Consider the following 23,396-nt stretch of genomic DNA (forward strand, 5'->3'; position numbering starts at 1 on the left):
CTAAGGTACTCAAACTTAACTTTTAGCCACCCTTCATGGGAGAGCCTGGAAACTAACGGGGGCCAGGGGGCCATTTGACCGTAAAGAGGTTTTTGGTGGAGTATCTGCATTTCAAAGAAGAAAGCCAGATAGGTCATCACAATTCATCGTATCGTTCTTCTTTTTTTCCCTTTAATGTTTATGCAAATTTTATTTTATATTTCTGAATTTGGTTAGCACATACTAAGCCAAAGACTAATTCTAAATGCATTTATAGTGAATACTATATATGCCCATGGTAATGGGTCCTCTCTAAGGAATGGTGAATGTAATTGTGTGAATCCTGCTTATCTAAACAAGTGGTGCAATTTGGTCATAAACTTTATTTATATCCTGTATACATCCGAAGAACAGAGCAGAAAGACCTAAAAAAGGGCTTCTCACAGGAACAATATTACTATATTGTTCTAAGAAATAAGTTGAGTGCTGTATTAGTTTCAGTGTTTCTGCAGTTCTATAGGCAGCATTTTAGAATTAAGAAAAACATTGTGTATATCCATTAACTGATATAATATACACATCCTTTCATTTGTTATCAGAAAGATGAGTACTATCCCAATTTATTCAGCTTGTTACTCGAGAAATGGAACCAAAGGAATGCAACTTTGATTTTGTATAGAACCATACCTATTTATACTTCATGCTAGCATTATAAGAAATCTTTTTTGTTTTAAAAAAGGGAAGATAAAATTAAAGATTCTTAGTGAGATTATCTTGCCAATTTGTTGTACATCTCTCATTCATTGTTGGGGAAAAAAGCACAACTATACCTCTTTAATGTTATTTTCTTCCATTATCCCTCATTTATTTGGGAAGATAAGGGAAACCTTGTCTATATTATCCAGAAGCACAGGTTTGCTTAACACAATATTTAAATTCAGCCCACTCTTTAACATTAAACAGTTTTCTTTTTAACTTGCTGGAAAAGTTGGATACATTGGCAAATATAGGGAATTCGTGTCAATTTTTATTTTATTTATTTATTTATTTATTTCTCGAGATGGAGTCTCACTCTGTTTCCCAGGCTGGAGTGTAGTGGCGCAGTCTCAGCTCACTGCAACCTCCACCTCCTGGATTCAAGCGATTCTCCTGCCTCAGCCTCCCGAGTAGCTGGGATTACAGGTGACTACCACCGTGCCCGGCTGATTTTTGTATTTTTACTAGAGATGGGGTTTTGCCATGTTGGTCAGGCTGATTTTAAACTCCTGACCTCAGGTGATCCACCGGCCTTGGCCTCCCAAAGTGCTGGGATTGCAGATGTGAGCAACCGCCCCGTCCTCATGTCAATTTTTAAAGTGATAAATCCTGATATTATACATTGCAATTAGTGTAGACTAAACGCTTGGCTTACAGAACTCTCTGTTCATAGTCTAAAGCTCTTCCCAAACCAGGTCATCCTCATGAAACATTTTTGACCAAGAAGAAAGATAAGGTCATTGAGATAGAAAGACACAGAAACCTCTTGTTTTTGTTTCTTCCCAAGAAGGGAGAAGCCCTGCTAGGGAGAAGTCAGTAGTATCACTGACTCACCCTATCACTGAGTGTAGGGTGTGATAGCAAGGAGGAGGCAGGGGTGTTGTGCTGACCAGTGGCTGTGGCTTGGCTCTTGGGAGGCCTTCCAAAGACCAGTCTGCAGTTTGAGGAAGGGCCCCCAACAATTCATTTGGAGAGCTTGGTCGAGTGCTTTCTCATTAAATTGGCATCTAAACTTGATGAATTTAAAGTTTTTTTATTCTTCAAATCCTGTTTATTAGAGTTGAAAACATTAAAAGATGACTAATACTAATGGAAAAAAAAATACTAAAGACCCAAAATTTAAAATTTTCCAAAATGGACAAGACGATGGGTTAATTTGCTCATGACTGATATGAGTTCACGTTTATGTGAGTATGTGTGAAAAGCATTTACTGCGTGATGCTGTTCATAGCCCTGGCTGTTGGACCTCATTTTCAGTTTTCTAGCATTTGAGGATGACACTTTATAAAATGGTAAATCTTTCTTAGCATTTACCTTCACTTTTGAGAAGGGAAAAAAATCCTTCTTTGCTGTTTCTGTAAGAAGAATAACTAAGATCAGCTATTATATAGGTTGCATGGATGGTGTACACAATACAGATGTAATCTTGGACAGGAATAGGATAAATTGCTTTCATCATAAAGGCTAATCATTTATTTCTTCATCCAAAGACATTAAATAAGACACCCCTGAGATTTCCAGTAAGGTATTTGAAAGGATCCCACTGGGTGGGAGGGCAGGGAATATGTTTTTTCTCAGAATCGTCCAGTTTGTACCCAGTTTTCTATATGGTTTTTGAACTGTAACTTTTTTTATTTTTTATCTTTTTGTAGTTTTCTTCTAACTCTCCTTATTCTTTAAGTAGTTTCTTGTTTTGGTCCTTCTACTCTTGGCCTTTGCTAAAAGCAGTAAATGTGAGTGGATTTTATGTTGATTATGTCATCTGGGTCTCCTTTCCTTCCCTTCTTTTTCTCATTGAATGGTGGTACCTTAATTTGGGTAACAGCTCGCTCTGGCACCTTCATAAAATACCTCAGAATAGCTTAGCATTGTTGCAAAACTGGTTTTAAACTAAAAACCAAATAAAAGAAAAAACTTTATAAATAGTGGAAATAATTCTAGCTGTAGCATTTAGTTGAACTAATGTTTATTACAATTGATTAACATGATTGATGCTGTATGTATTTGGGATCCTGTTTATAGGTTACAATTTATAGGGTTAGGGAGGGTTGGGTGGGGCAAGAGGAGAAGTTGATTATGTTAGAAGGAAAATGTTGCTCGTGTGTGTGTTTGTTTTTTCTTATATCTGTCTTGCCAAAGGAAACTTGATTTTCCCTGTGACTGGCTTTGGCCTCTCTGTGGTCTGATCTGCAGCAGTGTGTGGTGGCATGCAGGTAACATATGGGGTGTCCAGTAGGTTCAGGGAACCTGAGGGTGCATTTACATCCCTTCCTATGGTTGCTCATGCCCCCTAGACCCTGCCAACCTCTCCTAATGATTCGTTACCTCTGTACATAGCAAAAGCATAGGCAAAGGATGAATGTGTGAATGCCTGGATATGCAGTTGAGAAATAGAGGCAGAAATAGACATGCACCAATTAATTTGGAGCAAAGAGGTGAGTGATTGATGTGTCTTAAATCTAGGCAAGTTAAAGTGAAACAGGTTCTTTGTGTTACCGGTACTCTGTCAGGTTATTGAATGTTGTGCTTAGTAACAACATTTTAAAACCCTACTTACTTTTCTCGTACCAAGGCTAGTTCTCTCTAGACCAAAAACACAAACAGGATAAAAAGCAAACCAAGAAGTTGAAAGTTAACCTGCCCACCTCACCCCTGTGATACAAAGTGTGACCCTCAAGGATTGGTTGGTGGGATTGAGGAGAGAATTATTCTTGGTGAAGACGTGAATGAGAAATGATACTGGCTTAGAAAAAATTACAAGCCCTTTCTGCCCATACTGTGAGACAAACTTTCTTGGTTCCCTGAGTTCCAGTGTAGACTGTATCTCCAGAAAGGCTGTTTTTTTAGATAAATGATCTCACAGAACTTAAGTGGGATTTGGTTTAGATACCAAAGACACTGCTAATGTCATTGCTTATCCTTAAGTTTTCAGAACAGACAGAGGGAATAGGAGCAAAAAGCCAAAATTTGGAAAAGCTTTACTTTATCTCTTCCCTTCCCCTTTTCCCAGTCCCCTGCTTTTTGAAGGAAGTCTTCTTGGTTATCCTGGCTTTGGAAAGGAGATTTATTTTGTTTTGCTCTGCTGGCTGTTCAAGGATGGATAGTTGCTCAGTGTAGCAGTGATGTTCCTGGAATTGCTGAGAAATTTGGGGAGGGCAAAAGATAGGGGTAGGATTTGTTCATTACTTCCCTTTATCTAATACTTATAAATAGAACCAATACAGCCTATATGAGTTCAGACAATATTTAGATTTGCTATCTCCATCTGTCTCCTGTAAAAGATAAGAATTTTCAAGAACAGGATTATGTGGAAAACCAACAGATCTTCCCTTACTCGCCTGTAAATGTTTTTGTTCCAAAATGTTTTTATATATGGGCTCTAGGGAGTCAAGTAGTTCATTGTTTCGGTGTACTATTGATAGGACACAGAAATGGGGAGAGGGTAAAGAAATAGATTGCTCTCTGAATATTGCATCAAAAATGATCAGGTTGCAGAACTTCATAAAAGCTTTACTAATAATCTTATTGTTCTGACATTATGTAAAGGTGGTATTAATACTGTATGAGTTTTCAAAGTGCTAGATCGGTTTAGAAGTAGGTAATAGGGATGTTGAAGGTTAGAGCCCTTGAAACAGAAGTTCTGGGAAAACAAGGTTATGTAATGGAACACTGCTTTGAGCACAGAAACAAAGGTCCCTTGGGCCTAGGAGGGAAGATGTGATTTGTGATTGTTTCTGTGTCCCTGAATCTACCCACCCTGCACAGGGCTCCACCACCCAATGCCACCTTCTGGTTTAAACCCAGGACATTGTCAGAAAGTTAACACCCCAAAACTAATTTACGTTAAAAAACGTTAAGGTCTGCTGCAAAGTTTTCCCATGTTTTCTTGGTTTACTTGTTCATCATTCTATAAGTTAGCCACAGCCTCGCAAGAGCAGCTTAAGGCTTCTTTCATAAATTGGCAGCAGCATTTAAGTTCTCAAACATTATATCCCAAAGTCTGCAGGCAGACAGCTGGATACAGTGCTGAGTTTCTTAAGATTGGGATCTCTTTCAAATGAAAAAGGACAGAGCCAAGTAGAGAAAAGACTTTGTGCTCCCACCCAGCCTTAATGAGTCTCATGGTCTAAAAACAGGAAGAAAAGAAATGCACTTTCAGAAGCTAAAATGACAGTGTCTGCTAGAAAAGCTGTAGTTGTAGGCAGCGAGGGTGCCATGTCCTTGGTTCCATTCCTGCATGAGTGTGCGGAAGGCACACACTTTCTAAGAGTAGAGAGGACTAGTGCCAGCCCGGATGGGTTTAAAACTGCAAACAGTTGGCGAAAACAGGATAGGTTGGTGCAGGGAGCATAACAACATTGGCTTTTGACAACGGAAATGGTGTATCTTCCCTAAGGGCAGGCCAGGGAAAGAAAGACTTCAGCTTCTTACCTCTGCATGCATGGGCACATGTGCATTGCGCAGTCCACAGGAGGTCTCACTCTGCAGGAAATGCTCTCCTCCCGCATTAGTCTGTCCTTCCATCCCTTCATCTGTGGTCGTAGTGAAGGCTAGGTAAGTAAGCGTGGGCTGTTCTACCCGCTAGAAGTCCAGGAGCTGTTGTATACCTCATTTCTAACTCATGACCAAGTGACTTGCTTTAACTTTCTCGAAACCCTACAGAGTTGCCAAGTCTGCCCTCCCTCCTCTCAGTCATGTTAAACTCTGGCCTATAGCATCATGGGACCTGTAGTCTAGGGTGGGACCCCCTAAATCTTCTGAATGTCGCTGCTTAAAAGCTACTGCAAACTGAGGGCAAATTGCAATCTTCTGTTCCTTTTTGTTGCAAGGGGTCTTCACAGGTCTCTTAACATCCGCTTTCCCGGCCACCCTGCCTTTAGGGGCTGGCCAGCTATCCACACCCCTGCCCCACCCTGCGTTTCTGACAGCTGGCCACACGTCAAGTACTTGCCTTTTCCTTGGTGGGGTAGAGGCCAACCCCTTCTCCTCTGAGGCCTCAGGGTTCTGTTTCTTTTCAGGACTTTGGGTAGAAGGGAAAACACCAAAGGCTCCTTTAAGCTGACTGCTGCATACACATTTCACTTTTTTTCCTTTGATATGACCAAAAATATCCAAATATTTAAGTTTATCATTAATATTATTATTATTTGACAATCTCGTATCCAGTGGGCTCTCTAGAAGCTGCATCCCCAGCCCTTTCACCTTTTCTTTGAATGTAGTTCCCAACCTTCAATTCCCACCCCTCATGCTGACAAAAAGCTTAGCCAGGTCATGATACTGCTGCTATAAGCCAGGGGAGGGTGGTTTCTTTGTTTTGTTTTGTTTTTTTAAAATTTCCAGCCAAAACCAAAGATTTCTTAATGATTGTATAAACTCAAAACAAACAAAAGAACCAAAGAAAAGGGAAGTCTTCAGCATCAGTCCAGCCTGTGGTGTCCTGGCAGTTGGAAGAGTGAGGCCAGGGAAGGTGGGCGCCCTCTGACCGGATCAGAAAGGGCAGGCAAGCTGTTTTCCACCTTCCAGGGTCCTGCACAGGTGCATGCCCCTAGCTTTGGCCCTCGCAAACGTGTGAGCATGCCCTGAAACAAATTGGCATTTCAGATTTTCCAAAACAAAAGTCAAAAAATCCCATCATCACCATCATCCACCCTACACCAACCAGGGTCACTATGGGGACTTAACACAGGGCCTCAGGAGGGTGGGAGCTGCTGCTGGACTGGCCCGAGGACTCCACAGAGTGGGGGACGCTGAAGACACTGGCGCATGATTGGCTGCTCTGCTGGGTGCTTTAACCTCTGGGGCTGGGCGAATGCACGCCAAGGTGCCCTTCTGAGCCGTTTTTCTCTTTCCTTTACTGGAACTGCTTGGAAGTGGCCGTCCTGTTTGTGAGAAAACGTGCAGAAAGATGGTCAAGCTTTTCATTTCTCTCGATTGTAGTTTTGTTTCCTTTTTGCAGCACCACTGTGCAACTATGCATTGTACTTCACAACCTTTTGTGCTAGGTAGATGCCTGTGACTTTTTAACTTGGGGGGTGGGGGGATTGCAAATGAAGGAACTTTTTACATGGATCTTTTTAATCTCAGTTGATTGGGGGAGGGGGGAACTTGGTTCTTGGGTCATACAAGCTCTATCCCAAAGCAAAATCCAAATGTTAATAATATTAGCCTGATGCAGATACCAAAGATAATTTCTTTCCTGCAGAACCTTAGACTTGTGTATTAAGTACGATTACCCAGCACTTGCATTAGTCTAACCTCAGTAATTCCAAAGCTTAGATGTATATTTTGGTATATTTCTGGGATATTAAAAAAAAATGTCGTTTAACTTCTTGTTTCAGTGTAATGCTCTTAAAGTCATAGCATGAAAATAATTGAACTGTCCTATTCTTAGTAGTTTGAAATAATAGTATTTTTGTATGTTTTGGGTGTGTCTATGTATGTATTAACATAACAGTTTTCACTGCCTAGGTGTTCATAATAAAAAAGAAAATGAAAAAGTTCTGAGTGTACATAATATTCAATAATAATCTCCCACCAGGTGTCAATTTAGATTGCATATTCCTCATTACTGTTCCCAACTGGGATTTTGTTTTCTTTTAAAGAGACAGTGATCGTGTCTTTCTAAAGATGTTTTCTTTGTCTCTCTCTTTTAATATCTTAACTCACTTTTTCTTCCTTTTTTGTCTTAATTATTAATTCAGGGGTGCTTGTCCACTGTTGTCAACGGAAGGGCACAAGGGGAATTGGCCCCTTGGCCTCCGAGAACTTTTTGTTTTATGTACTTTAAATGTGAGTTTGAGTTCTTCTTTGTGGAAACTTAAAACGTGGTGTAAATGATTCTTTCCGAAATTGTCCAGCAGCTTTAATGAGGCAGTGACAATTCTGAGGTGGTTTGTTGGGAGTCCTTCTACATTTCTCTTACGTAACCTGCACTCTGGGTGGCTGTTGTGTAGCCGTACTGCCCCAGAGCGCCTGTTAGCCAAATATTTCCCCTCTGATAAAAATATTTTCTAAGAATCAGCTGATAACTTGGTGTGCTGGACCTTGTTATCTGTGCCCCTGGGAAACACGTTTTCTTGGTTTTGAAAACCTGAAACACAGGCAACTTTACATTTTGGGGAATTAGCTGATGCCTCCCGAGGCTTGAGGAGGTGGCGGGGAATATGAGCGGTGCTGTCTCTCTCAAAGTGCCCTTTAGATGATTCCCCCTCCTAGGGCTGCCTGCAGGGGCTGTAGGCTTGGGAGAGATTGTGTAGGTGACAGTGAATCAGAATGAAATGGTAGATTTTGTGTAGATGCATTTGTCTGCTGTAATTTTTTATATATATTAAACTTACTGTAACTGTACAGTTTCTTTCTGTTGTAAAACATCATTAAACCATTTTCCAAGTGTTTTGACATTGTTGGAGTTTCTTTGAAGTTGCCGTGTTTTGGTATTCTGGATACTTCACACACACATTCTCAGACTCTTCGCATAATTCATCTCCCAAATTATTTTTTCCAAGTGCTCTCAGGAATCCCAGAATCACCATAAGCACCTTGGTTCCTGCCCCACTCCACCCTGCCTTTTACCCTTCAGGCTTCCTCACCTTTTGTGAGGGAAACTGACTTTGGTTGTCCTCCATCCCTTCCTCACCCTGTGCACGGAGACATTTCACACTGTGGCGTCAGCTGCTGTGCATAACTCCCAGACACCCTCTGCTTATGTGCTGCCTATTCTGATGCCTGAGTGCCAGGCTGGCCTCTCTCCCCCACTTGTTTTCCTGCACCCCACAAGCTGGCGCCGGCTGCAGGGCTCCTTTCCCTTAGCCCTCTCTGGTTCTGGCACAAGCCTGGGCCAGTACTGACACATTGTATTGCACCGAGCCCAACTCTAAGGCACAGCTCACCAGCCTGGATGCCCAGCTCACTTGCACTGTGCGACCCTGCCTCCAAGGACGCACCTGTGCTCACGTGCTGGTTCCCAGGAACGGTCCTGTTCTCTCCCAAGAATCAGCAGTTCTGCTCCCCTCCTCCCCCAAGGGCAACCTGCCGATTGATGACTAAATTGCCATTACAAGCTTGACTGACACTGACTGCTGAAATAAAGCTTAAAGCAAAGCTGCATTTTCACTCAAGCATTTATTATGCAAGGTAGGAAGGCTTTAGCATGCCAGTATAAATTAAAACAGTAGAAAAAAGGCAGAGCAGAGAGCGTTTTTCATCCATGGGCTGTGCCTTGTAATGACACAGCAGTGTCCCAGCACATTGACTGGGGTTTTTCCTGTCCTGCCACTGTCTGCTGGGCAGTTACAGGTCCCATGGTGCTGGGTCTTCCTGTGAGGCCTTCGCGATGATGGTTTTGTCATTTACTGAAAGCCTGAGGCGAATCAAGGGCCTTCTCTTGCCCCCAGGCACTTTGTTCACACCGCGGAACCATACTGTTCTTTATACCACTTTGTGCACAGCTCATCAAGGGCAGTCTTGTTCATCTTCCAGCCCCCATAGCACGTGGCAGTTCAATGGTGTGGCACAGAGGCCCCCGGCAGGGAACTCCCCCCCCCACCCTGCTGCCCTCGCAGGCCCTAGCTGAGCCTCCCCTGCCTGCCCACCTTCCCATGCCCCTGCAGCTCCCTGGCTGCACCTGACCTAGGCTCCCTTCCTGTCCGCCCCACTGCCCGGCCCTCTCACCAGGGAGGGAGGTGCAACATGGCCCAGTACAGTTACCTTGAAAGGAGGTGAAGGTGATAACAGAAGCCAAATTTACAGCAGGGGTGAAGCCACTCAAACATTGACTGTACAGACATTAGGGCAAGTGCTAGCATCTGCGGTTTCTCTGGGGCTTTTACAAAACAACTCGGCTGTAAGAGACGGCATGCCAGCCTCCCAGGGAGAACACGTAGCCGCCAGGAGACAGGTCTGCCTGCACCACTGGCAAATCAGAGGGCCCAAGGCCAGGGCCATGAGCCCTGGGGCACACTCCCTTAAAGAGTGCGAGGACAGCAGTCTGATGTTTTGGAGCTGAATATGACCAAAGCATCCTGTACATGAAGGGTAATACTTTCGTGGCTGAGATGAGTGAACCGGGTTGTAAATGCTTTATCCTGTGTCTCAATCTGGATATCTGCAGGTCTGGCCTTTCAGTGGTGAAATACCCTGGCTGTTAGCGAGGGGGCAGGGCCTGCATGTGAAGGGCGTCGTAGGTGTCCTTGGTGGCCGTACTGAGTCCCTGGTGAAAGCAAATCAGAAAAGAGTGGGTCAGCAGCCTCAGTGGGCAGAAGCGAACCCGGAGGCCAACAGGTGTCTGCAGCACAGTCCCGTGGCCACCCACCCAGCCTCCAGAGGACCAGGAAGAGTCCCGCTGACCCCACTGGTGGGAGCCTCGGCTGCGACAGCTTCGAGAGGTGGGTTCTGTGCCCTGCTGGGAATGGCCTTGCTGCAGCTCCTTTCCAGCTCAGTTCTCACCCCTCTTTTTAGCTCCTCAAATTCTGTGCCTTATAGTGCCTGGGCCCTGCCAAGTTCATGTCACACCTAAGAGAAAGGAGTCTCCCACCTTCCACCCTGAGCAGGAATCAGGGGAAGGGCCCGGGCCTGCTCCAGAGCATCTGCTATCCTGATACCTGGGCCCAAAGGAAGCCTGGACTTGTCACAGGGAAAGGAGGGGCTCCTTGGCCTCAGCCCTCTGAGAGCCTCCTTCCCAGTCCCAGCTATTCCAGTATTTTCTTGGTCAGGAACAGGCCCACAAGGCTGGCCCCAGACCTGCTGGAATTCCTGTCTCCCTGGTCCAGGGGCCAGGAAGGAGTTGGATCAACAGCAGCCACACACAGGTAAGTTCCTGGGGCCCTTCTGATATTGCTCAACTCAGGTAAGCTGGGCATCCCGACACTGGAGTCAGAAGAGCGAGCTATGACAGCCCATGGAAGCCAGAAGGAGAGAAATGAGAACCTGTGGGGATCATATTTTAGAGAAGTAGGTTGATTGCTTAGTTTGCATAATTATTTGCACTGACTTGCAAAAACCAGGCACCTAACTACATAATGTTTTCTTTTTGAAGTTGTCATTTTTCTTAACTTTTCTCCTTCAGTCTTCCCAGCCATCCTCTCATCTTACTAGGTCTAAGGAAATGACACAGAGCAAGGGTTCTGCAAGGACCCAGAAAGGCAGGATCATCACTCATGTGGTCCTTTGCCTCCACCTGCACCTGCCAGGGGGCTGTGCACCTCTAGACAGCTGCTGCTGTGTCTGCCGTAGCCAAACAATGCATGGTTGGAATCAAGTAATTTGAATGGCTGAGTCCCAGCTGTGCTCTAGAGACTTATTGGCAGTGGCATTGCCACTGGCCTGAATGGGTGCCCTGGCCTTGCTCTGCCCAGCTGCTGGCAAGAGCTGGTGCCACCAGCAGGCAAAGTGTGGGGGCCTTGATTGTGGTGCCCCTTCCCTGGAAGGGACGCCGGCAGCTCCTACCTGGTAAAGGCCGTCGTGCCCCTTGCCCCTCCGGCGCTGGTTCTTTGGGAGTGAAATGAGAAAAGGATGAGAAAGGCAGTCAGCGGTGGCATTTCTGCTCAAGGGCCCCTCCCAGGGTACCCAGGAAGTCAGAGATAACTGTCTCCCAGCAGCACCCCTGCCCCTGGAAGAGAAAGATCCTCGGGTCCCTGGTCAGACCCTCATCTCTGCTGCATAAAGTGAGGCCTGGCCATGGTGGGGCTCGGGTTTGCTCCACCCCACTCAGATCTTTACAGCCAGCAGATTCCTAAGGTCTAGGGCCTGTAGGACCTGTGTTGCCCACTGCTTGGATAAATGGACTCCCTTCAGCTCTTAAAGTTCTTGGTTAGTCATTTCTGCTAACTGACAACCACTGTTTTGACCAGTTACGAGCTCTGGCTCAGTCAGTTCAGTCACGCTCCCCTGTTTACTAGCTGTAAGACCTTGGGTAAGTCACTTCATCTCGCAGGGCACATGTTTCTCAGTGCGTTACTGTGGGAATTAAATAAAACTACAGAGAACCCCTGCTTGGAAGGGATCAATGCTTCACTCTCACCATTTTGAAATTCTTAATTGTTGGTGAAGAAGGGGTCCCACATTTTCATGTTGCCCTGGGACCCGTGGTCCTGAGCACCGAACACAGCAACACATAGTAAGCACTCGGTGCTTCCTGTTATTAAAACAGACCTGCTTTTGCAAAGCTTAGGCTGTCACAGAATCTCGATTTGGTTTTCAATCCTCAAAGAGCATCAGCCCTTCCTTGGTTTCTTAACGTTCTGACTGGGTGACAGCCAGGTTCGCCTTCACCTCTGATGGCCACCACTTGGGCATTTGCAGCTGGGATGAGAAGTGGGTGGGAAAGGAGGCCTGCAGCAGGAGTGTCTGGAGGACCACGAGGAACTCCCTTGGGAATTAAACAGCAGCACTCACCTCGCCTTTCATCCCGATCTCACTGTAGGCCTCTGCCATCTTATCTTTCTGCAGTGCCTGAGGAAGAAAAGAACATGGGGCACTGATTTTCACCAACTAATGCAGAAGGCAGCAGGCTCCCCTACAAGAGGAAGCTTCTTGATCCCCAAGTTGGCAGCAGTAACGGGGAGGGAGGGCGCCACAATCATGGCTCCAAACCTTATGCACACAAACTTCTCTGCCCACAACCAGCTCCAGTCCACCCACCTCGTCCTCAGCCCTTTGGAGTCTCTGAGCTGCCAGCCCTCTGCACTGAGCTGAGGAGCTCGGGTTAGGCTCAGAAAGATAGGATGTGGAGTTCTAGACAAAGACACAGAGACTGGACAAAACAAAGGCTCACCTGGAGCCCCAGCATCATTTATCTGAGCAAGTTGTCTCTTTACACAGCCAAACCCACTGGCTGTGGATCAACCCTCCCTCCTCACGGGAGGCTGCAAGAGTCCCCTGCAAGGCAACCCAGGTCAGTAATCAGGGTCACACCCAGGAGGGTGAGGTTGACCTTCCAATAAGGGGGGACACTCAGAAGACAAGCACCCAGGACAGGAGACCCTCCAAGGGACCAACCCCTCGTTCTTGCCCAGCTTGACCTTGCTGTGTCCCGCTACGCTCCAGGCTGACTTGGGAACTCCAGCAGCAGGGGTCGGGGAGGGAGATCACTCCGCACTTTTTAGCTAAGGAGCCTTTCTAGAAGCAGATACTGTTGCAGGCCGCAAGAAAGTGAGGCACTACTCCCCCCAGGAAGGGACGGTCTGGACAGACAAAGACTAAGGAGTGTGGAGCAATGCCTTCCTCCGGCACCCTTCCCCCGGAGCCCTTCCCCCAGCGCCCCTCCAACTTTCCAAAGTCAAATGTGACATCTCCTCTACTTACATTGTACAGGCCTTCCTGAGGGTTCTTCCTTCTCTGCTAGAAAAGACAAAGAGAAGACGTTAGAGGGAGAGAAACACAAACCCAAGCCATGAAAGTACAGCAAGCCCCATCCTGCCCTCCCTCACCAGCCACAACCCCCTGGGGCTCTGCTATCCTTCTCTCTCCTCCTTGTGCTACCCCAGCCTTGCCTAGGCCACTGCTGGGGACCGACTGCACTACATGGCTCACACTTGGTTACTGCAGTTGGATACACTTAGGGGCACACCCAACCCCATGTTTGGTGGGGATAAGCCCGTAGATTATCCATCCCCTTGCAGACAGACCCCCATATACATCACAAGCTGGCAAGTGGGACTTCTGGCGGAAGACAAAAGGTGCCGCATACCATCATTTGGAGCAGGGCCAGCCACTGCTAGTGAGGTCCTCCCCACACCCTCCTAGTCCAGACAAGAGGAGAGGAGCCAAGATAAACTTTGACAGTGGGGTGAGGAGTGGTCAAGGAAATCTACAGCCTCTCTATTCACTCTAGCAACAGCACAACCAGCAAGGGCTCAGCCTGGACGGGGGCTGGAAGGACAGGCGTGACCACTGGCAGCATCAGGCAGCACTGCCCTTACACCAGGACAGCCCTGGCCTTTGTCCTGAGCCCTGCTCTTAAGAGGACGCTAACAAGCCAAATTTAACAACACCTTACATCATTCACTGTGATCAAGTGGGATTTATCTCTGGGATGCAAGGATGGTTCAGCAAATGAAATCAATAAACATGACACACCACATTAACAGAATGAAGAAAAAACATCATAATCACTTCACTAGATGCAGGAAAAGCATTTGACAAAACTTAACATCCTCTCATGCTAAAAACTCTCTCAACAAATTAGGTATAGAAGGAATGTGCCTCCACACACTAAAGTCCACATCTGAGCAATCCACAGTTAACACCACACTCAGCAGGCAAAAGCTGAAGCCTTTCCTCCCTTCTCTAAGATCTGAAACAAGACAATGCCCACGCTCACTATTTCTCTTCAATATAGTACCATAGGTCCCAGACAAACAATTAGCAAAAGGTGCCAAGAATATGCAATGGAAAGTGAATGGTCTCTTCAATAAATGGTGTTGGAAAAACTGGATATCCACATGCAAAAGAATGAAATTGGACCTTATCTCACATCGTATACAAAAACCAACTCAAAATGGATTACAGACTTAAACACAAGACCTGAAACTGTAAAACTTCTATAATAAATCAGAGGTGAATAGACATTTCTCAAAAGAAGACATAAATGGCTAAGAGACACATGAAAAAAATGCTTAATCTCACTGACCATTAGGGAGATAAAAGGTAAAACCACTTGCCGGCCTGGTGGCTCACACCTGTAATCCCAGCACTTTCGGAGGCAGAGGCAGGTAGATCACCTGAGGTCAGGAGTTCAAGACCAGCCTGACCAACATGGAGAAACCCCGTCTCTACTAAAAAAACAAAATTAGCCAGGCGTGGTGGCACGTGCCTGTAATCCCAGCTACTCAGGAGGCTGAGGCAGGAGAATCCCTTGAAGCCGGGAAGTGGAGGTTGCAGTAAGCCGAGATTGTGCCATTGCACTCCAGCCTGGGAAATGAGAGTGAAATTCTGTCTCCAAGAAAAAAAAAGGTAAAATTACAATGAGATCACCTCACACCTGTTAGGATGGCTATTACCAAAAAGACAAAAGACAACGATTGCTGGCAAGGATGGAGAGAAAAGAAAACCATAGCACACTGTTGGTGGGAATGTAAATGAATACCAGCATCATGGAAAAACTGCATTGAGGCTCCTCAAAAAACTAAAAATAGAACTACCATATGACCCAACAATCCCACTTCTGGGTATTTACCCAAAAGATTTGAAGTCTATTTGTTGAAGAGATGTCTATACTCCCATGTTGACTGCAGCAGTTTTAACAATATCCAAGTTACGGAATCAACCTAAGATAAAGAGGACTGTGGAACATATGTACAATGCAATACTATTCAGCTTTTAAAAAGAAAGAAATTCTGTCATTTGCTCTAACATGAGCGGAACCAGAAACCATCATGCGAAGTGAAATAAGCCAGGCACAGAAAGCCAAACGCTGCGTGTTCTCACCTGTATGTGGAATCTAAAACAGTTTAACTCACAGAAGCATGGATAAGTAGCATGATGTTTACCAGAGGCTGGGGAATGGGGGGAATGGGAAGATGACAGTCATAGGGTACAAAGCCTCAACTAAATAGGAAGAGCAAATTTATTTTTAGATCAATAGCATGGCACGCTGAATATAGCTAATACTTGAGTACTATACATTTTAATAACTAAGAGTAAATGCCTAATGTTCTCATCACAAAAATGTTAAATATTTGAAGTCATAAATATGTTAGTTTAATCCTTTCACATATTCAAAAATCATAACATTAAATATATAGATATACAATTTGTCAATATACAATAAACAGAGAGAGAGAAAGAGGAAGGAAGGAAGGGGAGGAGGGAGGGATGAAGGAAGAAAGGAAGGAAATCAGAATGAAGTGGAAAAAACGAAGAGGACGCTACTGTGGTCTCATCCAGCTGCTCCCCTACCCACAGGGTAGAGTCTACACAGCCAAGAAGTCAGAGCCCCAGGGACCACACTCCAGCCATACTCCAGAGGGGTACCCAGGACTTGTCCAGGGATCTTGGGCCCTTCCTGTGTGGACCTCTTCACCAGGTCTGTCCTCCTGGGGCAGACGGTGCCACCAAGTGTGCATCTCAGGATAGCCAAGGAGTGGGTGGAGCTTAGACATGAGGGGGGTGCCACAGCCAGGGGTGAGGCCCCTTGAGATGCAGAATGGAGCCAAGGAGGAAGAAGAGGATGTGGCAGCAAGTGGGTCTCCATCTCTTCTCTTGTCCTGGGCCCACACACTGAGGGTCAAGTCTGGTTGCAGAGTGAGCTGGGGCTGAGAAGTCCTCTCCTGCAGCCTGGGCTGAGCCCTACCACACATGCAGGAACACACAGGAAGACAGAGGAACCCTTACCTGTTTCCCCCCCATCTCAGGGTCCCGGCCCCGTCTCTTGTCCAAAACATCGTACTCCTCTCTTCGTCCTAGATTGAGCTCCTAAAAGAGACAAGAAAGTGTCCGACACAGGGCAGAGGAGCCTCAGAAGGATGGGGCCAGCTGCACTGGGGAGTGTGGTTTCCCTCTCTGGGGTGGCTCAAAAAAAAAGGGGCCGGGGCTGGGGAGGGAGTGGTAACAGGTTCATCTGGAGACCGCCATCGCATCTCAGAGAACACGCGCTACCATGACGGTGGGTGGGATCCCCAAAGGTCACCAAGTACTATATGCTGATCAGTCCAACAGGATAAGGAACAACATTCCTGTGAGCAAGGAGAGAAGCTGGGCCTCAGAGGTGGTGGTCAGTTCCACCGGAGTCCCATTGCACAGGTAGTGTAACATCGCTTTCCCTTGCTGGGAAGATTCGAACACATTCCTTCTTCACCCACTCTAGCTTTTGCAAATTGCTGATGGCTTGGGGGCTCACTAGTGGCAGGCACTATACTAAGCTCCTTCCATGCATCAAGCTACTAAGCATGTTATCCTTATGGCGCCCTTTGAGACAGGCACAATTACTACCCCTGTTTTACAGGTTAGAAAACTGAGGCTAAACAAGTTGCATTCGGGTCAGAGGTGATAGCTGGGGACCAGACCTAAACCCGGGACTCTGGAGGGTGTGTTCCCTAGGTCCGAGAAGGGGACTGCCCTTCCTTTCCGGGAGGGTCTGCGGCGAGGCTCACTTACGTTATAGAGCTGGTTCTGGCCCTGCTGGTACACGGGGGCGTCTGCGCTCCTGCTGAACTGCGACACAGAGAGCAAAGCGCGTTACTGCTCCGCGAGGGCGCGCGGTAACCCGAGGGACAGCCCTACTCCGCTCCTTGGCAACTAACGATTCTTGCCCTGCCTCCTGGGGCTGAGCCCTTGCAGGGGCCGGGGCGTGACAGCCCCTTTTTCTGAGCCCAACTGTCCATTTTTCTCCCGCCTTTGACATGTGCCTCTATCACGCTGGCCCAGGACCCGCTGGAGTTTATTCTTCCCAAGCTAGCTAGCGTCCTCGCGCGTGCGCAGAGGTGTAAGGTTCTTGGTCTGTGCCCCCTGGGGACGTGGAGCATTTTCTAGGGTCCCTTCCTCCAGGAGCTCCGAGAACAATCAGGGTGGATGGCGGCTGCTCAAGGTCCGGCCTCCTATCTTGACCCCTGGGGCAGGATGCGTGCGTGCACCACTCGCCCAGCCCTCTGCCATCGCCCGGCTACGCCGGTGCCCAGGAAGCCTTGGGCTCGCTTAGTGTCCTGAGCATCTGCTGGAAGCTGACACAGCCTCAACTCTTGCTTCAGTTCATGCCGCCTCAGCCAGGAGAAACTGCAAGGTCTTACAGATCCAGAGCACTGGAAACAACCTTAGAAATCACCTAGAGCAGCGTTTTCAAACTTAAGAAAGATTTGGTTTCAAATAAAATCTTATGCCCAAGTCCAAAATAAGCAAGAAATGGGTTGGGGAGCACCGCAGGGATGACTGGAACTAGATCCTCCCCCTTTACTCCTAAATTCTTCCAGCCTCTGCCCACATAATGACCAGCCCCACCAAGAAATCCAGGGTCTGCAAGGCACCAAGTGAAAACCCATGCTCTGGCCCACTCTCCCAAGTACAGATGAGGAAAGAGCCTTTACAAGAGAAAGGCTAACATGGCCTTCATTCATACTTAGACAGCAGGATCTCTGCCTGAGTGTAAGCCTCTTTGTCTCCAGCAGTATCGCCTTCTCCGAGACACTCTGAAGTGCACACATTTGTATGGTTCGTCATGGAGGCGCCTAGCACCAGGCTCTCCCTCCTACCCGGTTCATCTCAGCCAGACACCTCACCTCCTCCTCAGCCCATTCAAGGCACACACTTGGCTGGTCCCTGCTTTGCTCCTGGATACCAAGCTCCAGGCACCACCCAAGCTTGAAACTGTCCAAGACCAAGGACCCTCTGAATATCCATCAAGTGGGGGACCCCGTGCCCTCCTCCCAAAGCCCAGTGGTACCCACCTTCACTCTCAGGAACAGGGCAGTAACAATGACACCATAGATGAAGAGGATTCCATCCAGCAGGTAGCAGAGTTTGGGATCCAGCAGGCCGAAGCTCTGTGCCTCTGTGTCAAGAGATAAAGTCAGTCAGCAAGGCCCAGGGTGACCAGAACACAACCCCATCACTCCAGGCTGGCACTAGGACTGACTGTGGCCAAAGAAATTATGACACAGAGACCAGATCCAATCCCCATGCCTCAGCCTGATCACCACTCCCTCCCTCCCACCTCAACCAGCTCCTGGAAAAGCCATTGGCCCTAATGGCAGATGTGGCCACTGTGGGGCCAAAGAACCTGGGAAATGGGAGGAGTGGGAACAAAGTGGGAAGGTGAGGTTGTCGTCTGTGCACAGAGCTCCTGCCTCTGGGACATGGAAGTGCAGCCATGTTAGCCCCTGTGTGAACCAAGAACTCTGGAAGCCTTGGGAAGATGTTCACGTCCGGAAGAATGGAACTCCTGGCCTGAGATGTGTGGCTCCGAGGCCTACCCACAGGGAGACAATAGGTCAAATGATGGTCAAATGAGACCATTTCAATATCTAACAGTAACTAGGACAGGGAGAATCTGGGTTAACTCTCCCCACTCCCTGCCTCCTCAGTGCCAGGTACTCTCTCACCCAAGACAGTGGGGTCTGGTGCTCAGCTTCCCTTCCCTGTGCCCTGAAAGGTCTCATGGGCAACAGACAGAGGTAGCTTTGGTGCCTCTCCCCACCTAGGCGAGCATCTCCCTGCCCCCCAGTCCCAGCTCCATGGCCTCTGCCTTCTCGTCTCCCCTCCTCCCACTACACACGCCCCATTCCCAGGACATGCCCTGCTCTTCGGGACTATTTGCCTTGCACACACTGTTCCCTCTTCGTATTCCCTCCATCTCTCTCCCTGAAGCCCTGCTATTCAGTGACATTCGATGCACCCTACAAACTGCAGCTCAAAGGTCCCTTCTATGTTAGCCTCTCCCACAGCAAATTTCCAAGGGGTCCTGAACTCCTAGTGCCATGTTAACCTTTGTCAGGCTGCAGTCATGCATGTTTAGTGACCCCGCCATTGGAGTACAATGGGCTGGAGAACACGAGGTACAGTAAATACTCTGGTTAAATAAAAGTTTGCATTTTTAGACTGGGCGAAGTGGTTCATCCCTGTAATCCCAGTATTTTGGGAGGCTGAGGCAGGTGGATCACTTGAGGTCAGGAGTTCCAGTCCAGCCTGGCCAACATGGTGAAACCCCATCTCTACTAAAAATACAAAAATTAGCCAGGTGTGGTGGCGGGCACCTGTAATCCCAGCCACTCTGGAGCTGAGTCAGGAGAATCGCTGGAACCTGGGAGGCGGAGGTTGCAGTGAGCCAAGATCGCACCACTGCACTCCAGCCTGGGTGACAGAGTGAGACTGTCTCAAAGAAAAAAAAAAAGTGTTTTTATTTGAAACATCTCTGCACTGTGAATGAGGAGACCCGGATTTTAGTCTAGACCATACGTCCTACTAGGTAAACGTGCAGCACTCGACCTGTAAAACAGGGCATGGCCTCCATCTCACTCAACCCCTGCCTGGCAACTAGAGCAGAGGTCCCAGGCCAGCCCCTCCAGTGTCTGTCTCCCAAGACCGGGGCGCCCTCTGGTGGCCGTCAGACACACATTAGGGCAGACGGAGTAGAGGCCGTATGTGGGAGTGCTGTCATTCTTGCTAGCTGTGTGATTTGGGGCAGGTGATGTACCCTCTGTCAGCTGCCTCTCCTGTTAAACAGGGTGAAAACTAACATTTCTTCAGACACTGCAGTAAATGTAATCTTCGTCAGATCCTCCTGCCACCCACACTCGGACACTGAGGCACGGAGGCTTCAGGTTCAGAGCACACAGTGAGAGGCAGCGCAGGACTGATCCCTGGCAGTTCTTGTCCCCTTCCTGCCCCTGGGCCAGCCCCGCCTACACCTTCCTGCCAGCAACGTTTTGGCCTCCCCGACGAGTCATGGAAGCAGATGATTCAAAGGCAGCCCCAGCACCTGCACCCCCACCACCCTGAGTCCTTCCATCCCCAAGTTTTTGACTTCAACCCTAATTCAGAACCCCTCTTGCCCCCAGGCAGCTGATCTCTGCAAACTTCCCAAAGACTCTGACCAGAGACCACTGATAACCCAGCCACTCGGAGGAGAGGCCAAACTCCTTGTCCAGCGGGTTAGGCTCTGCCGTCACCAGTCCAGGCCTGAGAAGACCACACCTTGATGCCACCCTGTCTCTCCTGCTCCTGCCTTTCACACCCCATTCTTCCTTGAACACATCCAGTTCTTCTACCCTCTTGCCTTCTGAGCCAGGTCCTCTTCCAGGTCTGCACTCTACCCCTCCACTCAACACCTGTTGAAATCAGACTGTCCCACCACCTGAGCCCTGGAGGAAAACATAAGAGGATGTCTGTTCAAGAGCCTGTATCCCTCAAAGCACTCTACAAACGTAACTTATGGGACTCAGATGCCCTCCATCCAGGCTGTAAGCACCCGAGACCAATGGCTGCCTCTTCCTCCAGCCCCTGCATCAGAGCACAGGGCAGTCACTCAATATCATAGAACTTTTCAGAGCTGGGCTTCAGCGATGGGGAAGATGCTGGGCCCAGCCCAGGTGTGCCTGCCCTCTGGCCCCAAGGCAGTGCTGGCAGCCCTCACTGACCTAGGGAGCATCTAAAGGCCTCTGGGGGACAAGCCAGTCCCCATGAAGGCTACCAAATCTGGGGTGACTTTTTGCTGTTAGGGCTGCAGAGGAGCTAACAGTGGCGATTTATGGGACTGGTTGAGACTCAGGAAAAAAAAGCCAGGAGAAAATCACTCAGCTGCTTGTCACAGAAAATTAGAACAGAAAAATTACTGGGCAGTAAATTTACCACAAATAAATACTTCTTTGTGTTGTGCTGACTCAACACAGTACCAGGGCAGGGGAATTTGTGTTGTGCTGACTCAGCACGGTACGGGGCAGGGGGATTGGGCACCTCCCTGAGATAAGTAATGTAAACAAGTTCCCTCTTTCCCTCCCTCCCTCCCTCCTTCCTTCCTATAGCATAGTGTTATGACTGATGACAAACGTACTGTGTGTGGTTGGGAGAACAGGATACTGACCGCAACATAATTCCCTGTGTAGGACCCTCCCTCTCCTCAATCCCACTGTGTCTGTGCTGGGAGAGATGGGCCTGAGGACGACAGTCATGGCCCAGAAAGCTCCGTGCAGGGATGCAGGACCTGATTCCGTTATGCAATTAACTATTCATTGGGCATCTGCTCTGTGCCCAGAACTATTGAAATGGAATGAACTCTGGATTGGGTACAGGTGGGTTTGAGTTCTTCCCCTGCCACTTACTAGCTGTGTGGTCTTGCACAACTGACTTCCCTCTCTGGGCCTCAGTTTCTTCATCTATAAAATGGAGGGTAATCATATCTACCTTAAGGGTTATGATGAGAATCAAAAGAAAATGATGTCTGATATTTGGGTCGAGTCTGAGTCCCTGCGCTCACGGGGCTTAAGGCTGAGCTCTGGAGGCCACACATAAGGCGTAGGGGCTTCCTGGACCGCAGACAGTTTTGCAGGATGCCAGCTCACAGGCACCACATCGCTACTGTCTCCTTGTCCTAGCTTCTTCCCTGTGTCCGCTCCTGCACCTTCATATTTCTACCAATTCCATCCCAAAGGGACCAACAGCTGCTTCCTCGGAGGTTTCAGGGCATTATATAGTAGCTACTTTCCTGTACAAGTGGGGAAGCTGTTTTATTTCATGTTCCTGATCCCTGCCCCAGATTCACAGCACCCAGGAGAACCTCAGCATTTGACAGGAGCCCCAGAGACTGACAGAGGTTTCTCACACACTCTCTCAATCCACTGCCCTCTGCCCTGAGGCTCTGGCTTAAGTGGCCTGGAGTGGAACCTGGGCATGGGGACTTCATTGCGTTGCCATGAATGGGTTGAGATTCAGAGCTAAATCATTACAGGGGCCAGAGCACGTGAGGGAAGCCTGGCCTTTCATAGAGATACAGCTGTGGCCTACAATAAATGTAAATGTAAATTTCTGTCAAACAGATAGAAGAAACAAAGTTAAAGCTTTGATCCTTTTTACATACTGTACATCTGAACTGTATGGTAGAACTCTCTTAAGCCTTGGTTTTCTCATCTGTAAAATGGGGGTAACAATACTATCTGTCTCACTAGATGGAGGTGAGTATTAAATACTTTTTTTTTTTTCCTGTCACCCAGGCAGAGTGCACTGGTGCAATCTCAGCTCACTGCAACCTCTACCTCCTGGGTTCAAGTGATTCTCCTGCCTCAGCCCCCTGAGTAGTTGAGGATTACAGGCACCCACCACCACACCCAGCTAATTTTTGTATTTTTAGTAGAGATGGGGTTTTGCCATGTTGGCCAGGCTGGTCTTGAACTCCTGACCTCAAGTGAGCTACCCACCTCGGCCTCCCAAAGTTCTGGGATTACAGGTGTGAGCCACCGTGCCTGGCCAAATACCATACTTCTTATGAGGTGAGAATCAAATAAAATAATTATTATGGGGTGAAGGACCCTTTAAGAGTATGTGTTCCATTACGCCACCTATTGTTATTGCCATGATTTCTACTGTAAGCCCATGCACAATAAGCTGGAGCCTGCCCTGTAGCAGGATACCAGGAATAGGCCAAGTGAGACACCCAGAGGCTCGGGGGCAGCCAGAGATGATCACAGAGTATCTAAGCATGTGGGTCATTGTATCTAAGTGTTATGTGTCTAATTAGTCAGTTGAGCCTCGCCATCCCTATATAGCCTTTTGTCATCTCCATAAAAGCCTTGAGTTCAGGAAGTCTCATGGCACTGACCATTAACAGGAAGATTCTGGGGCCCCAGAGGGCACCCTGGGGGAGGCACACCTGTCCTTTCAGAATTTGGTTTCTCTGGGTGAGATTTATTTGAATTGTGTTTGTCTGTTTCTGAGCCAGACTGTGAACTTCTGGTAACAGGGATCAGGCCTTAATCAACCTGGTCCTGCCATACCCTGAGGCTACAGATACACGCTGGTGGCCTCTTCCCCTCCAGCCATCCTCCTCCTCCAGCAAATCCTGTTGCGGGACTCCCTCACATCCAACTAATAAGGATTCTTCTTATCTGAACCCCAGTTTCTGCTTTTAAAGTGACTTCCTGTGTCTGATGGAGTTTGAGTCTTACGAGTGCCAGGAGACAAACAGGAGGCTATTATTGGGCCCAATTCACAGGTGGATAAACTGAGATCAGAGGAATGAAGCA

The 23,396-nt window shown here is 47.8% G+C and overlaps 1 protein-coding gene across 2 annotated transcripts in view; it reads right to left on the minus strand.

Moving 5' to 3' along the window:
- Positions 1-7,402: 7,402 nt before the first annotated feature.
- Positions 7,403-23,396, minus strand: part of CD247 (CD247 molecule) — an 83,640-nt gene continuing 67,646 nt past the window's right edge. Inside the window, exons 2-8 of one of the 2 annotated variants that reach the window (XM_017534085.2) lie at positions 18,111-18,214; positions 16,828-16,884; positions 16,066-16,146; positions 13,036-13,068; positions 12,127-12,183; positions 11,179-11,220; positions 7,403-9,943 (exon numbers count right to left, since the gene is read on the minus strand). In XM_017534085.2, the coding sequence (XP_017389574.1) occupies positions 9,878-9,943; positions 11,179-11,220; positions 12,127-12,183; positions 13,036-13,068; positions 16,066-16,146; positions 16,828-16,884; positions 18,111-18,214 (440 nt within the window). In that variant the 3' untranslated portion in view covers positions 7,403-9,877. Of the gene's footprint in view, positions 9,944-11,178; positions 11,221-12,126; positions 12,184-13,035; positions 13,072-16,065; positions 16,147-16,827; positions 16,885-18,110; positions 18,215-23,396 lie in introns of both variants that reach the window. The other variant, XM_017534084.2, reaches the window with a different exon arrangement.

The sequence above is a fragment of the Cebus imitator genome, unplaced genomic scaffold, assembly GCF_001604975.1.
Source record: "Cebus imitator isolate Cc_AM_T3 unplaced genomic scaffold, Cebus_imitator-1.0 Scaffold84, whole genome shotgun sequence".
NCBI lineage: Eukaryota > Metazoa > Chordata > Mammalia > Primates > Cebidae > Cebus > Cebus imitator.